Source organism: Salmo salar, chromosome ssa10 (assembly GCF_905237065.1).
Source record: "Salmo salar chromosome ssa10, Ssal_v3.1, whole genome shotgun sequence".
NCBI classification, from domain to species: Eukaryota; Metazoa; Chordata; class Actinopteri; order Salmoniformes; family Salmonidae; genus Salmo; species Salmo salar.
The window spans coordinates 87,513,817-87,528,948 of record NC_059451.1 but is presented as its reverse complement, the minus strand read 5'-3'; the positions used below and the strand labels follow the sequence as shown (position 1 = coordinate 87,528,948).

General features: G+C 44.8%; 1 protein-coding gene across 4 annotated transcripts in view; it reads left to right on the top strand.

Annotated features, from left to right (window-relative positions):
* Positions 1-7,857, top strand: part of LOC106560839 (breast cancer anti-estrogen resistance protein 1) — a 134,188-nt gene extending 126,331 nt beyond the window's left edge. For 3 of the 4 annotated variants that reach the window (XM_014124199.2, XM_014124196.2, XM_014124198.2), the window contains 4 exons: positions 2,423-2,527; positions 2,769-3,983; positions 5,100-5,183; positions 5,642-7,857. In XM_014124199.2, coding sequence (XP_013979674.1) covers positions 2,423-2,527; positions 2,769-3,983; positions 5,100-5,183; positions 5,642-6,157 — 1,920 coding nt within the window. In that variant the 3' untranslated portion in view covers positions 6,158-7,857. The remainder of the gene's footprint in view (positions 1-2,422; positions 2,528-2,768; positions 3,984-5,099; positions 5,184-5,641) is intronic. The other variant, XM_014124197.2, reaches the window with a different exon arrangement.
* The last annotated feature ends 7,275 nt before the right edge of the window (positions 7,858-15,132 follow it).

Below are 15,132 nucleotides of genomic sequence, written 5' to 3'. Positions count from 1 at the left end.
GAGGAGTTGGCTTGTCAGTCTGCTGCTGTTTGCCGTCAGGTCATAGAGAAACGAGGATGGAGGAGTTGGCTTGTCAGTCTGCTGCTGTTTGCCGTCAGGTCATAGAGAAACGAGGATGAAGTTGAATCTTAGACACCACTTACTCTGTTCCTCCTCAGGTGCAATGCTCATTGACAACCAGCTAGCAGATAATCCTGCCTCAGCATCACAAACTTTAGAGAGGGTCCCTTGTCAGACCCTGGCAGTAGATTGGGTTGTGTGTTTGTGAATGTACGTGTGTGTCACACATGGTGCATCAATCTGATGTTTATTATCAATAAAGATCTGTTTAATACAGCCAATAACCTAAAAGCTGTAGCTTTAAACTGCCCTCTAAAACTCATTACCAAGCTCATTGACTTGGTGACTTCCATCACCACCTATATATACTCCACAGTTGCAGAGCCACTGGGGATGCTAAACACCCTTTTGGCCACTCTTGCAAGTCTGGCCTAAAGGTAGTCCTAAAGGTTTTTAGGGTTTGTCTTTTAAGTGTTTAGACCGCAGCCACTGACTTGTTTTCTGATCCACGCCCCTACTTTTTTTAAGGTATCTGTGACCAACAGATGCATATCTGTATTCCCAGTCACGTGAAATCCATAGATTAGGGCCTAATGAATGAATTTAATTAACTGATTTCCTTATATGAACTCTAACTCAGTAAAATCTTTGAAATTGTGCATGTTTATATTTTTGTTCAGTGTAGTCGTGAAATACTCTACTAATCAAAGCTCTAAAAGTAGTGTGCAAAACAACAGACTTTTCATGGGCTGGAGAGAGAGAGAGAGACAGGACTGTGGCTGCTGCAGGGCAGAGTGTTCCAGAAGTTTACTCATACAAGACTGACGGCAAAGTTAATTCCCTAGCTGCTGCTCCAGGCTGAAGTGCATTGTGGGATTGTATTGAATTTAACAGTGCCTTAGAAAAGAATGTTTTTTCAATAGGCATCCTCTCAACACACATTCTGCAGCATTGTCGCAGTAATATCTTCACATTATTTTGAATGTTGCATTTTGTGGGCATCACACACATATCCTTATAGTTTTCAGACATGTCCTACCGTGGCGAATGCATGCACAACTTTACCTGCCTACATATCCACATCGCTCCAGGCCAACTGACGTTTTTTCTCCACGATGAGTCTGGATTTGCCTCCCTCCCATATGATTTCTAGAATGTAAACACATTCTGACTGTTCCGATTGGCCCCAGAAACTGATGGGTTGGGCCAGAGCCGGCTTACATGATGACGTTATCAACTTTGATACTCTGATTGGTTAGATTTGTTGGAGACCATCCAATCGCTGATGAATTTGTTTTGTACGGCGCCCCTCATTTTGAAGTCACACAACGACTTTAGGTTGTCAGTTTCAGACTGAATGTAGCGATCGCTAGAGCAGCGGGAATAAATTCAGGGTGAGTCGTCAGGCAAGGCAACAACTGACCAGTGTCACAGAGGTTTAGTCAGAACAGCGTTAGCACAGAGGTTTAGTCAGAACAGCGTTAGCACAGAGGTTTAGTCAGAACAGCGTTAGCACAGAGGTTTAGTCAGAACAGCGTTAGCACAGAGGTTTAGTCAGAACAGCGTTAGCACAGAGGTTTAGTCAGAACAGCGTTGCACAGAGGTTTAGTCAGAACAGCGTTAGCACAGAGGTTTAGTCAGAACAGCGTTGCACAGAGGTTTAGTCAGAACAGCGTTAGCACTGAGGTTAAGTCTCTGCTGTATAAGAGATTTTCTCCAGTTGTTTCCAACTTTGGTCATGCTCCAGTCCGTCCAGCTCCCTGTGTGCGTGTCAGTCCCAGACAGGATGTGTGTCCTCTGTGTAGGAGTGGGAGAGATGGTCCCCATGTTGCGTGTGTCAGCGCCCTCACTGACCCCCTCTCAGCCTGCAGCCTCAATAATGCCTCCCTCCCTCATTCATTGTAGGGAAGGCAGTGGAGAAAAGAGGGGCCCCAGGGAGAAAGGAGATTAGAGGACAAAGTGGGCAGAGTGTCTGGGTCCCTCCCCACCTCCTCCACATTAAACTGGATTCATCCAACACGCCCTCAGAAGCTTGATTTAATTTGTTCCTCCCTTTTTAATATGCTCATAAATTGAGTCTGCTGCAGCTGAGCTCTTATTGCTGATTGTATATTTATGTGTGTCTGTATGTGTGCAAGTATGAACGTGTGTGTGTGTGTGTGTGTGTGTGTGTGTGTGTGTGTGTGTGTGTGTGTGTGTGTGCGTGCGTGCGTGCGTGCGTGCGTGCGTGCGTGCGTGCGTGCGTGTGTGTGCGTGTGTGTGTGTGTGTGTATATATCTGATGTGTGTATGTAAATTGTTCTTTATTGTGGGGTGTGTGTTTTATCTCTCTGTGCATTGTGTCGTCCCCCCCCCCCCTCCAGGTGTATGACACGCCCCCAATGGCGGTGAAAGGCCCCCCCAGTGGTCAAGACATCTATGACACGCCCCCCAGTGTGGACAAGAGCCAACTGCTCTCTCAGCAAACGGTGAGGCTGTAGTTACTGCACCGCTAACACATCCTCTCTGTCTGTTGTTGTAGTAGAGGAGGGACACAGGGGGATACTCATCAATCCCAGTGGGCTTTACCATCTGTACTTGATAGGTGGTGTCTTAAAGTAACCACCCCTTCTCCTTATCAGAATGTGTGTTTGATGTCATTATGATGTCCTATGGCAGTGAGGGTAAGTACAGTGTGTGTGTTTGACGTTGCCTCTGTCTCCCTCCCAGGTGTACGACTTCCCCCCCTCCGTCAGTAAGGATGTTCCAGACACTCCTATCAGGGAGGAGACCTATGACGTGCCCCCCCACTTTGCCAAGCTGAAGAGTCTGGAGAGCCAGAACCAGGGCTATCTGATCCCTGGGGGGCCTGAGCCCCCCATCCCTGAAGATGTGTACAATATCCCTCCCCCTCCCCTCACCGGAAAGCACCACCCAGATGCCCCCCTGGGTCAGGAGATCTACGACATCCCCGCCAGTCTGAGGAAGGGTGGACCCCATGACCCCCAGGATGTGTACGATTTCCCCCGCGAGCGGCCTGCAGGCGAGGACTCCATCTATGACATCCCCCCTCAGGTGGTGCGAGATGCGGGCGCCACAGAGGAGCTGACGGTCAGCTTCAAACGCCTGTCTGCCTCCAGTACGGGCAGCACCCGCAGCAACCTGTCCACCTCCTCTCTGGACATGGTGCCAGTCAGGGAGTTGGCGGTGCCCGGCCAGGCCGGCCCGGGGAAGCTGTTGATCCTGGATCTAGATCAGGCCATGGAGCGCCTCTCCCGCCTGCAGCAGGGGGTGGAGGGCTCCGTCTCCCTCCTCATGTCCTTCATTAGTGGGAACTGGCGCAGCCCCACCCAGATGGAGGCCAACCTGCCAGCCATCAGGCAGGCGGTGGACAGGATGAGGGTGGCTGTCAGGGACCTGCTGGAGTTTGCCAGGGGGGCTGTGGCCAATTCTGCCCAGGCCACTGACCGCACATTACAGGCCAAGCTAGGCAAGCAGGTGCAGAAGATGGAGGAGGCCTTCCAGGGCCTTGTCAAGTCCAGCCAGGCTCTGGATGCTGTGGCCTGGGCCCCTTCTGCCCTGATGACGCCCTCAGCAGGCAGCAGTGGGGATGACCTGGACCGGCTGGTCATGTGTGCCCGGGGTGTGCCTGACGACACCAAACAGCTGGCCTCCTTTCTCCATGGCAACGCCTCACTGCTCTTCAAAAGGACAAACAAGCAGCAGCAGCTTCCTCTGCCCCCCGTCCCCCACACTGCTGACCTCATGGGTCAGATGACCAACAACAACATCTCAGCCTATCAGATGGGAGACGGGAGAGCCAACATCCAGTCCCGTCCCCTGCCGTCCCCGCCCAAGCTCACAGCCGAGGAGGAGACCCGTGACCGGCCGTACGAGACCACCGAGGAGGGCTGGATGGAGGACTATGACTATGTGCATTTACAGGTAAAACCTCCTCTTATGAAACCACAGCACAGATCATCACACATTTATGTCCTCATTTATCAGTAGAGAATTAGTTTGGTGTATATTGGTACTCTGAATCAACAGCACCAGTACTTCCTCATAACGGTACGGTGGTTCGGAACAATCAGCAGCACTCTACATTAGCCCATGGATTATGTTAAGCATGTCGAGCCATGGTGTCTGTCTGTGTTCAATGATACGCCGGTGTGTGAGATGAGAGAGAGGATAGACTCCAGGTGTATCTCCATTTCCACACCACAGCCAGCAGATCAACGCCCCATACAAGGCTTCCCCATGTGGGCGACACATACTCCCATGGTGCACTGCTTCAGGTGTCATCATCAATCATCATTACTACATGTGCAGGCGTGTTTCTCTACATACCATCATACATCATCACTTTCTCTGTCCATTGCTGCTGTTGTTTTCTCACGTGCAGCAGTATTGTGGTTGCGAAAGAGGAACAGATGATGGTAAGACGATATGATATCATTGTGGGTGGCAGGTAGCCTTGCGGTAAGAGTGTTGAGCCAGTGACCAAAATGTTGCTAGTTCGAAGCCGACAAGGTGAAACATCTGTCGATGTTCCCTTGAGCAAGGCACTTAACCCTAATTCTCCAGGGTTGCAGTTGATAATGCCAGAGCCTGGCCGTGACCCCACTCTCTGAGTTGGGATATGCAAAAAAACACATTTCCAATTCACTCATACATATTAATACACACTTGTTCATGTGTGAAATAGGAAAAATATAAGCACCCACCAAATTATTATTATCTAAAAGACATTTATATATTCACTGTTTCAGTGCTTTATGTGTGTGTAGCACACTAACATACAAACCCTGAATTGATGTGTCACCTACCCTCAGGGTCGTGGCAGAGCTGCTGTGTGGTCTGGTCTGATATGAGCTCATACTGCCCTCTGCTGATTAGGAGAATTATCACACGTTGAGTCAGACGGATCATTTTATATGGGTGATCCTTCCTTCAGCCAGTAGAATTCAAATTCCATCCCAGCATTGTCTGAGCGTGTTTGTGTCTGTGTGCTTGGAACAGTAAGTAAGTTTACTCTTCTTTCCGTCCTTTGGTTTCCAGGGTAAGGAGGAGTTTGAGAAGAATCAGAGGCAATTATTAGAGAAAGGGACCAGACACAACAAAACCACACTGGAACAGCAGCAGGTGAGGACCTGTGGGTCTGTCAGTGAGCGAGTGGATGTGTAAAAGGCTGTGTTTAGACAGGCAGCCCAATTCTGATATTTGTTTTACTAATTGGTCTTTTGACCAATCATATAAGGGCCCGGTTTCCCAAAAGCATCTTAAGGTTAAGTTCATCTTAGAACAATAGGATCCAATGGTTCTAACAATGATCTAACGGTTCTAACGATGTACTTAGCCTTAAGATGCTTTTGGGAAAGCCCTTATATGATTGGTCAAAAGACCAATTAGTAAAACAAATATCAGAATTGGGCTGCCTGTCTAAACACAGCCTTTGTCAGTAATAAGGGAGTGTTTGGAAGGACATTATATGTGACTGTAATGTTACATTGGTGTCTCAGAGGCTGTGGTTTCAGTCAGTTCATATGGGATGTTTACAGATCAGGCAGATATTTATTTACTCTCTGTGTTCCCATCTACTGCAGCTGAAACAGTTTGAGCGACTGGAGCAGGAAGTCAGCCGGCCAATCAACAACGATATCTCAGGCTGGACTCCGCCTCCCCACTACCCAACGGCCCAGCGGAGCAAGCTGAGCATGGGCGACCGGCAGCTGCTGCTCTTCTACTCAGAGCAGTGTGAGTCCAACGTCACCACCCTCACCAACGCCATCGACGCCTTCTACTCCTCCATCAACAACAACCAGCCGCCCAAGATCTTTGTGGCTCACAGCAAGTTTGTCATCCTCAGCGCACACAAGCTGGTGTTCATCGGGGACACGCTCTCGCGACAGGCCAAGTCCCCAGAGGTGCGGGCGCATGTGGCCCAGCACAGTAACACGCTGTGTGACAAACTCAAGGACATCGTGGTGAGCACCAAGACTGCAGCGCTGCAGTACCCGTCCCCCGGTGCAGCGCGAGACATGACGGAGAGGGTGCGGGAGCTGGCCGGCTGCACACAGCAGTTCCGCATGGCTCTGGGCCAGCTGGTGGCCATGTGAACCTCCTGTCCTGAGACACTGATATGGGGAGTCCACACTGGGACACACATCACCCACCCACCCAGTGGGCCACTGTCACAGACACATGGGCCCTTCATCCTCCTCTTGTGCTTTTCATTTAAAAAAAGGACAATTATCTGACTGGGCTGGGCCATTGGTTGTAAATTAATCATTGTAAATATTTAAGTTACTATTAGCCAGAAAAAAAGTCAAAGAAAATGAACTTCCACTACATATATATATATGTTTTTTGAGACCTTATGGAAAACATGATGTAGTTTTTAGACAATGGCCATTATTATTATTCCTATACTGTAATTATTGCTCTGCTTATTATAATTGTTATCATTATTGTTATAATGCGTTGATTAAGGATGTTTACATTTCAAACACAATGTATGTAGTACTTAATGCTGTTTTTCATCCCAGATGATCAAATATGGTGGATTTTGTAAAAGTAATGTACTTGTCAGGTGAGCTGTAGGATATGTTGACAGAAAATGAATAGCTTTCCTTGGAGCTGTCAAAGGAGGCTGGGGATCGTGTTGTGAGTGTAAGGCATTCTGGGTAGGGGCTGGGAGGGAGAGGTTTCCTTGACAGTTAATAACATTCTCAGATATACTGCTGTCATGGGACAGGATTCATTTTAGTAGTTCTACATGGTAATTAAAATGCCCCAATTAGAAGACTGTCTTATAATACCATCTCTTCCTTTGAGATAGAAGTAAGAATGAAAAGAACAAACCTGATTTGGAGGTAAAAAATCTGAGGTTAAAAGAAATATGAATTGATGTATTTTTTTCAGCATTACAACTTCCCTTGTTCTTCAAAAGCACAAAGCTTTATCCGTCTGTCTGCTGCTCCTAGAGTGCTTGTTGTATCCACCACACTCTCCCAGACTCTCTCATAGTCCTGCATGCTCTCTGTGATCTAAAAAGGGTTGGTTTGGACTCCTCTGTGGCGCCACTGTTCTAGAAGTCACTCACCTCATACAGGAATAACTCTGCTTTCCCTCCCCCTAGCACTTCCTGGACAGCACACTGCACCCTGCAGGCCAGGGAAACCCGCTAAGGGGGTAAAGGTGTGAGAAGTGCATTTGTTTCATTAGCATACACTCAACACCCTTGTAAATTGATGAGCAAATTAGGGAGTGGTTGTTTGTGAGCTACATCTCTGCATTTTACCAAATGTATGTGTACACACACACACACACACACACACACAATATTGATGGTAATGTCTGTTTGCATAACAGTAACCATTCTTGATACTTCAAAAAACTTTGGAGCAGCTGTATCATATCCCCACTTCCAATAGCTGTACCAGAGGGATGTGAGTTAGCTTGGCCAGCGGGTGTGTTTTACTAGTTCTTGAGTCCTGGAGACATCTCCACATGAAGCAGAGGAATCTGCTAACACTCCAGTTTCCATTGTCCAGTTTTCTAAAACCTGATTGGCTGTATTCTAAGTATCAGATTACATATTGTACTATAAAGCACTGCAACATGTTGTTGTGGATATAGTTGAAACCCCTATCAAGTAAAAATAATACATTGAAAACAAAGCAGACTGGTATTTGTGGTGATGTTATTATGGTCTCAAATCTGTGTTTTAAGATTTGAAATATATATGTTAAGGACATTGCATAACTGGAAAATATATGTTTAATATATTTTCATTAAAAAATAAACGTCAAACCTACTCTCTCTTTAAGAAGCTATGTGCTGTGAGTGAAATTGCATATACTAGAAATGGTTATAGTTAATTGGAATATAATTGTACCCAAGTAACTTCAGCACTAACACCAACTCCTGAGAGATATCTGATCTCCTTGTCAAGTGTGTCTCTCCCTCCCTGGGGCTCTGTATGCTGGACCGCCATGATTATATATATATAAAGGTTTGGACATTCCAGGGTTTTTCTTTATTTGTACTATTTTCTACATTGTAGAATAATAGTGAAGACATCTAAATTATGAAATAACACATGGAATCATGTGGTAACCAAAAAAGTGTTAAAAGTGTTAAACAACAAAATATTTTATATTTGACATTCTGCAAAGTAGCCACCCTTTGCCCTGATGACAGCTTTGCACACTCTTGGCAAAGTTCATTAGTTACGAGCCTCAGAAATTGCAGCCCAAATAAATGCTTCACAGAGTTCAAGTAACAGACACATCTCAACATCAACTGTTCAGAGCAGACTGCTTGAATCAGGCCTTCATGGTCGAATTGCTGAAAAGAAACCACTACTAAAGGACACCAACAAGAAGAAGAGACTTTCTTGGGCCAAGAAACACACGCAATGGACATTAGACCGGTGGAAATCTGTCCTTTGGTCTGATGAGTCCAAATTTGAGATTTTTGATTCCAACCACCGTGTCTTTGTGAGACGCAGTGTAGGTGAACGGATGATCTCCGCATGTGTGGTTCCCACCGTGAAGCATGGAGGAGGAGGTGTGATGGTGTGGGGTGCTTTGCTGGTGACACTGCAGCGATATGCCATCCCATCTGGTTTGCGCTTAGTGGGACTATCATTTGTTTTTCAACAGGACAATGACCCAACACACCTCCAGGCTGCGTAAGGAGTATTTGACTAAGAAGAAGAGTGATGGAGTGCTGCATCAGATGACCTGGCCTCCACAATCACCCTACCTCAACCCAATTAAGATGGTTTGCGATGAATTGGACTGCAAAGTGAAGGAAAAGCAGCCAACAAGTGCTCAGCAAATGTGGGAATTTCTTCAAGACTGTTGGAAAATCATTCCAGGTGAAGCTGGTTGAGAGAATGCCAAGAGTGTGCAAAGCTGTCATTACATTTTACATTACATTTTTTACATTTTAGTCATTTAGCAGACGCTCTTATCCAGAGCGACTTACATTAGTGAATACATACATTTCATTTTAATTTCATGCATTTTCATTTTCATTTTTTTTGTACTGGCCCCCTGTGGGAATCGAACCCACAACCCTGGTGTTGCACACATAATGCTTCCCTGTAGCTCAGTTGGTAGAGCATGGTGTTTGCAACGCCAGCATGGTGTGTGCAATGCCAGGGTTGTGGGTTCGATTCCCATGGGAGGCCAGTACAAAAAAAAAAAATGCATGAAATGTATGCATTCACTACTGTAAGTTGCTCTGGATAAGAGCGTGTGGTAAATGACTAAAATGTACCGCTGGTGTTGCAATCACCATGCTCTACCAACTGAGCCACAGGGAAGCCAACTGAATCAAGGAAAAGGTTGGCTACTTTGAAGAATCTAAACTATAGAATATATTTTGATTTGTTTAACCCTTTTTTTGGTTACTACATGATTCCATATGTGTTATTTCATACTTTTGATGTTTTCACTATTATTCGACAATGTAGAAAATAGTCAAATAAAGAAAAACAATTGAATGAGTAGGTGTGTCCAAACTTTTGACTGGTACTGTACAGTCGTGGCCAAAAGTTTTGAGAATGACACAAATATTAATTTTCAGTCTGCTGCCTCAGTTTGTATGATGTCAATTTGCATATACTCCAGAATGTTATGAAGAGTGATCAGATGAATTGCAACTAATTGCAAAGTCCCTCTTTGCCATGCAAATGAACTGAATCTCAAAAAAACATAATGTCAGTGATTCTCTTGTTAACACAGGTGTGAGTGTTGACGAGGACAAGGCTGGAGATCACTCTGTCATGCTGATTGAGTTCGAATAACAGACTGGAAGCTTCAAAGGAGGGTGGTGCTTGGAATCATTGTTCTTCCTCTGTCAACCATGGTTACCTGCAAGGAAACACATGCCGTCATCATTGCTTTGCACAAAAAGGGCTTCACAGGCAAGGATATTGCTGCCAGTAAGATTGCACCTAAATCAACCATTTATCGGATCATCAAGAACTTCAAGGAGAGTGGTTCAATTGTTGTGAAGAAGGCTTCAGGGCACCAAAGAAAGTCCAGCAAGCGCCAGGACCATCTCCTAAAGTTGATTCAGCTGCGGGATCGGGGCACCACCAGTACAGAGCTTGCTCAGGAATGGCAGCAGGCAGGTGTGAGTGCATCTGCACGCACAGTGAGGCGAAGACTTTTGGAGGATGGCCTGGTGTCAAGAAGGGCAGCAAAGAAGCCACTTCTCTTCAGGAAAAACATCAGGGACGGACTGATATTCTGCAAAAGGTACAGGGATCGGACGGCTGAGGACTGGGGTAAAGTCATTTTCTCTGATGAATCCCCTTTCCAATTGTATCCGGAAAAAAGCTTGTCCGGAGAAGACAAGGTGAGCGCTACCATCAGTCCTGTGTCATGCCAACAGTAAAGCATCCTGAGACCATTCATGTGTGGGGTTGCTTCTCAGCCAAGGGAGTGGGCTCACTCACAATTTAGCCTAAGAACACGGCAATGAATAAAGAATGGAACCAACACATCCTCCAAGAGCAACTTCTCCCAACCATCCAGGAACAGTTTGGTGATGAACAATGCCTTTTCCGGCATGATGGAGCACCTTGCATAACTAAGTGGCTCGGGGAACAAAACATCGATATTTTGGGTCCATGGCCAGGAAACTCCCCAGACCTTAATCCCATTGAGAACTTGTGGTCAATCCTCAAGAGGCGGGTGGACAAACAAAAACCCACAAATTCTGACAAACTCCAAGCATTAATTATGCAAGAATGGGCTGCCATCAGTCACTTCATATAATTGTCAATAAAAGCCTTGACACTTATGAAATGCTTGTAATTATACTTCAGTATTTCATAGTAACATCTGACAAAAAAATCTAAAGACACTGAAGCAGCAAACTTTGTGGAAATTAATATTTGTGTCATTCTCAAAACTTTTGGCCACGACTGTATACATATTTTTTTGTATTTATCCCCTTTTTCTCCCCAATTTCATAATATCCAATTGTGATTCCAAAGTCAGCCTGCAAGCGCCCGGAATGCCACAAGGAGTCGCTAGAGCACAATGAGCCAAGTAAAGACCCTCCGGCCAAACCCTCCCCTAACCCGGGCTACACTGGGCCAATTGTGCGCCGCACTATGGGATTCCCGGTCAAGGTTGGTTGGGACACAGCCTGGGATCAAATCCTGGGTCTGTAGTGACGCTTAAGTGCCTTAGACCGCTGCATCACTCAGGAGGCCCCGGGCCGCAGTGATTCTAGCTCCGTTTATACCTGGTTCTAACATGCGTCCTTTGTCATGATCTTGTTCACATTCTGATTGTGTCCACATTTTTAGACAGGTGTAGATGATTAAAAGACTCATTGTGATCTGATTGTGATCAGGTCTTCCTGACCACCTCCTGAGGTAGTCAGACACGCATTGTGACTGGATATCTTACAAATGTAGATGGACATGGAGAGTGAAACCATTTAAACCATCATTATCCCACCCTCTAAAATCATTGACAGGGGGCACCATTGACTTATGGCATCAATATGTCTTAAAATAAATAAATAAATGAAAGAATATGTGTCAAATAATTTGCATACAGGGAAGGACCTGGAAATCTGGTCATAGTACGGACACAGTGGATGGATATGAGACACATATTTCTGAAAATGTGGGCACAATCAGAATGTGGACAAGATTAGGACAAAGGGTGCATGTTAGCGGCAGGTATAAATGAGGCTTCTGGGACATTACAGAAACGAAATTGTTAATATCTTAATGTAGAACTAAGGCCTACATTCAATCAGATCCAGCGTGATCGTGATGTATTTTATTATGTTGTGCTTAAACTTCATACAATCTCGTTCCGCTACTGGACGGAGAGTATAGGATAGGGTTTAACAACTCAAGAAAAGGTGGAGGAGAGCCTAGTCTCTCGTCAGAGATCACATTTATTTTGGGAGATGGCAAAATATGACCTTTTCATTCGACAGAATAAACATATTGTTTTAGTTGATAATAAAACATTACGTTCAATTACTTTTTACTCAACTTGTTTCTATAACTTTCTAGCAAGTTAGGGTATAGAGCAGCTAGCTAGCTAAAAGCTAGGCTATACTGTATCTAGCGACGTGCACCAAATAATTATAATAAAAAACAAATGTCATTAACATCACAATAAAATAAAATGGGAGACAATGGTCAAAGTATAATTGTCTTAACAGCCAAAGTGTATTATTTTTAACATACAATGAAAATAGTTCTCACTTATAGTGCAAGAACCGCTGCTCTAATGGAACTGAATCTCTGCTACTCACATAAGGATCATAACTCATGCTTATGGCTTGACGTAGATACAGTCCAGCTCTTTACGCTTAAAAAAATGTCTTAGGGATATGATGAGTCTATACCAGAGGTATTCAACCGGGAGTCTGGGGTCCCTAGTGGGATTTATCGCTAGCAACAAGAGAATACATACCTACGGTAGAAAATAGAAAATTACACTCATTGGAATAACATAGGCTTTGAAAAAGCACTGGTGAACAGGCTACCAGTGCAGCAAGTGTTGCTGGCTGCTGGTAAGCTTTCTTGACTTGGACATACAGTTGAAGTTTGAAGTTTACATACACTTATGTTGGAGTCATTAAAACTCATTTTTCAACCACTCCACATATTTCTTGTTAACCAACTATAGTTTTGGCAAGTCGGTTAGGACATCTACTTTGTGCACGACACAAGTCATTTTTCCAACAATTGTTTACGGACAGATTATTTCACTTATAATTCACTGTATCACAATTCCAGTGGGTCAGAAGTTTACATACACTAAGTTGACTGTGCTTTTAAACAGCTTGAAAAATTCCAGAAAATTATGTCATGGCTTTAGAAGCTTCTGATAGGCTAATTGACATAATTTGAGTCAATTGGAGGTGTACCTGTGGATGTATTTCAAGGCCTACCTTCAAACTCAGTGCCTCTTCACTTGACATCATGGGAAAATCAAAAGAAATCAGGCAATCAGAATTATAGACCTCCACAAGTCTGGTTCATCCTTGGGAGCAATTTCCAAATGCCTGAAGGTACCACGTTCATCTGTACAAGCAATAGTACGCAAGTATAAACACCATGGGACCACGCAGCCGTCATACCGCTCAGGAAGGAGATGCATTCTGTCTCCTAGAGATGAACGTACTTTGGTGCGAAAAGTGCAAATCAATCCCAGAACAACAGCAAAGGACCTTGTGAAGATGCTGGAGGAACCAGGTACAAAAGTATCTATATCCACAGTAAAACGAATCCTATATCGACATAACCTGAAGACCGCTCAGCAAGGAAGAAGCCACTGCTCCAAATCCGCCGTAAAAAAGCCAGACTACGGTTTGCAACTGCACATGGGGACAAAGATCATCGTTTTTGGAGAAATGTCCTCTGGTCTGATGAAACAAAAATAGAACTGTTTGGCCATAATGACCCTCATTATGTTTGGAGGAAAAAGGGGGAGGCTTGCAAGCCGAAGGACACCATCCCAACCATGAAGCACGGGGGGTGGCAGCATCATGTTGTGGGGGTGCTTTGCTGCAGGAGGGACTGGTGCACTTTACAAAATAGATGGCATCTATTTTGGAGGAAGGAAAATGATGTGGAAATATTGAAGCAACATCTCAAGACATCAGTCAGGAAGTTAAAGGTTGGTCTCAAATGGGTCTTCAAAATGGACAATGACCCCAAGCATACTTCCAAAGTTGTGGCAAAATGGCTTATGGACAATAAAGTCAAGGTATTGGAGTGGCCATCACAAAGCCCTGACCTCAATCCTATAGAAAATGTGTGGGCAGAACTGAAAAAGTGTGTGCGAGCAAGGAGGCCTACAAACCTAAATCAGTTACAGTGTGAATTTAAGTATGCTCGCTCTAATTCTCTTTCTTTCTTTCTTTCTCTCGGAGGGCCTGAGCCCTAGGACCATGCCTCAGGACTACCTGGCATGATGACTCCTTGCTGTCCCCAGTCCACCTGGCTGTGCCACTGCTCCAGTTTCAACTGTTCTGCCTGCGGCTATGGAACCCTGACCTGTTCACCGGACATGCTACCTGTCCCAGACCTGCTGTTTTCAACTCTCTAGAGACAGCAGGAGCGGTAGAGATACTCTCAATGATCGGCTATGAAAAGCCAACTGACATTTACTCCTGAGGTGCTGACCTGTTGCACCCTCTACAACTACTGTGATTATTATTACTTGACCATGCTGGTCATTTATGAACATTTGAACATCTTGGCCATGTTCTGTTATAATCTCCACCCGGCACAGCCAGAAGAGGACTGGCCACCCCTCATAGCCTGGTTCCTCTCTAGGTTTCTTCCTAGGTTTTGGCCTTTCTAGGGAGTTTTTCCTAGCCACCGTGCTTCTACACCTGCATTGCTTGCTGTTTGGGGTTTTAGGCTGGGTTTCTGTACAGCACTTTGAGATATCAGCTGATGTAAGAAGGGCTATATAAATAAATTTGATTTGATTTGAGTTACACCAGCTCTGTCACGAGGAATGGGCCAAAATTCACCCAACTTATTGAGGGAAGCTTGTGGAAGGCTACCCAAAACGTTTGATCCAAGTTAAACAATTTAAAGGCAATGCTACCAAATACTAATTGAGTGTATGTAAACTTCTGACCCACTGGGAATGTGATGAAAGAAATAAAAGCTGAAATAAATAATTCTCTATACTATTATTCTGACATTTCACATTCTTAAAATAAAGTGGTGACCCTAACTGACCTAAAACAGGGGATTTTTACTCGGATTAAATGTCAGGAATTGTGAAAAACTGAGTTTAAATGTATTTGGCTAAGGTGGATGTAAACTTCCGACTTCAACTGTATGTTTGGAGTTACCTTTCTAGCTAATAGGCTATGTTAGAGTTTACACCTCTTACAATTATAATGTGGGGAGGTCAAAATAATGAAAAACGATCAACCAAATGTATTCATGTTAAAATGTTGATTACGTCTCCTTGCCATTATCATTCACCTGATGATAAGACAAGATGTGGAAACATGTTTTCGCTAACGTATGATTGGGGTCCCTGGTTCACCAGTTTGTCTGGGAGGGGGT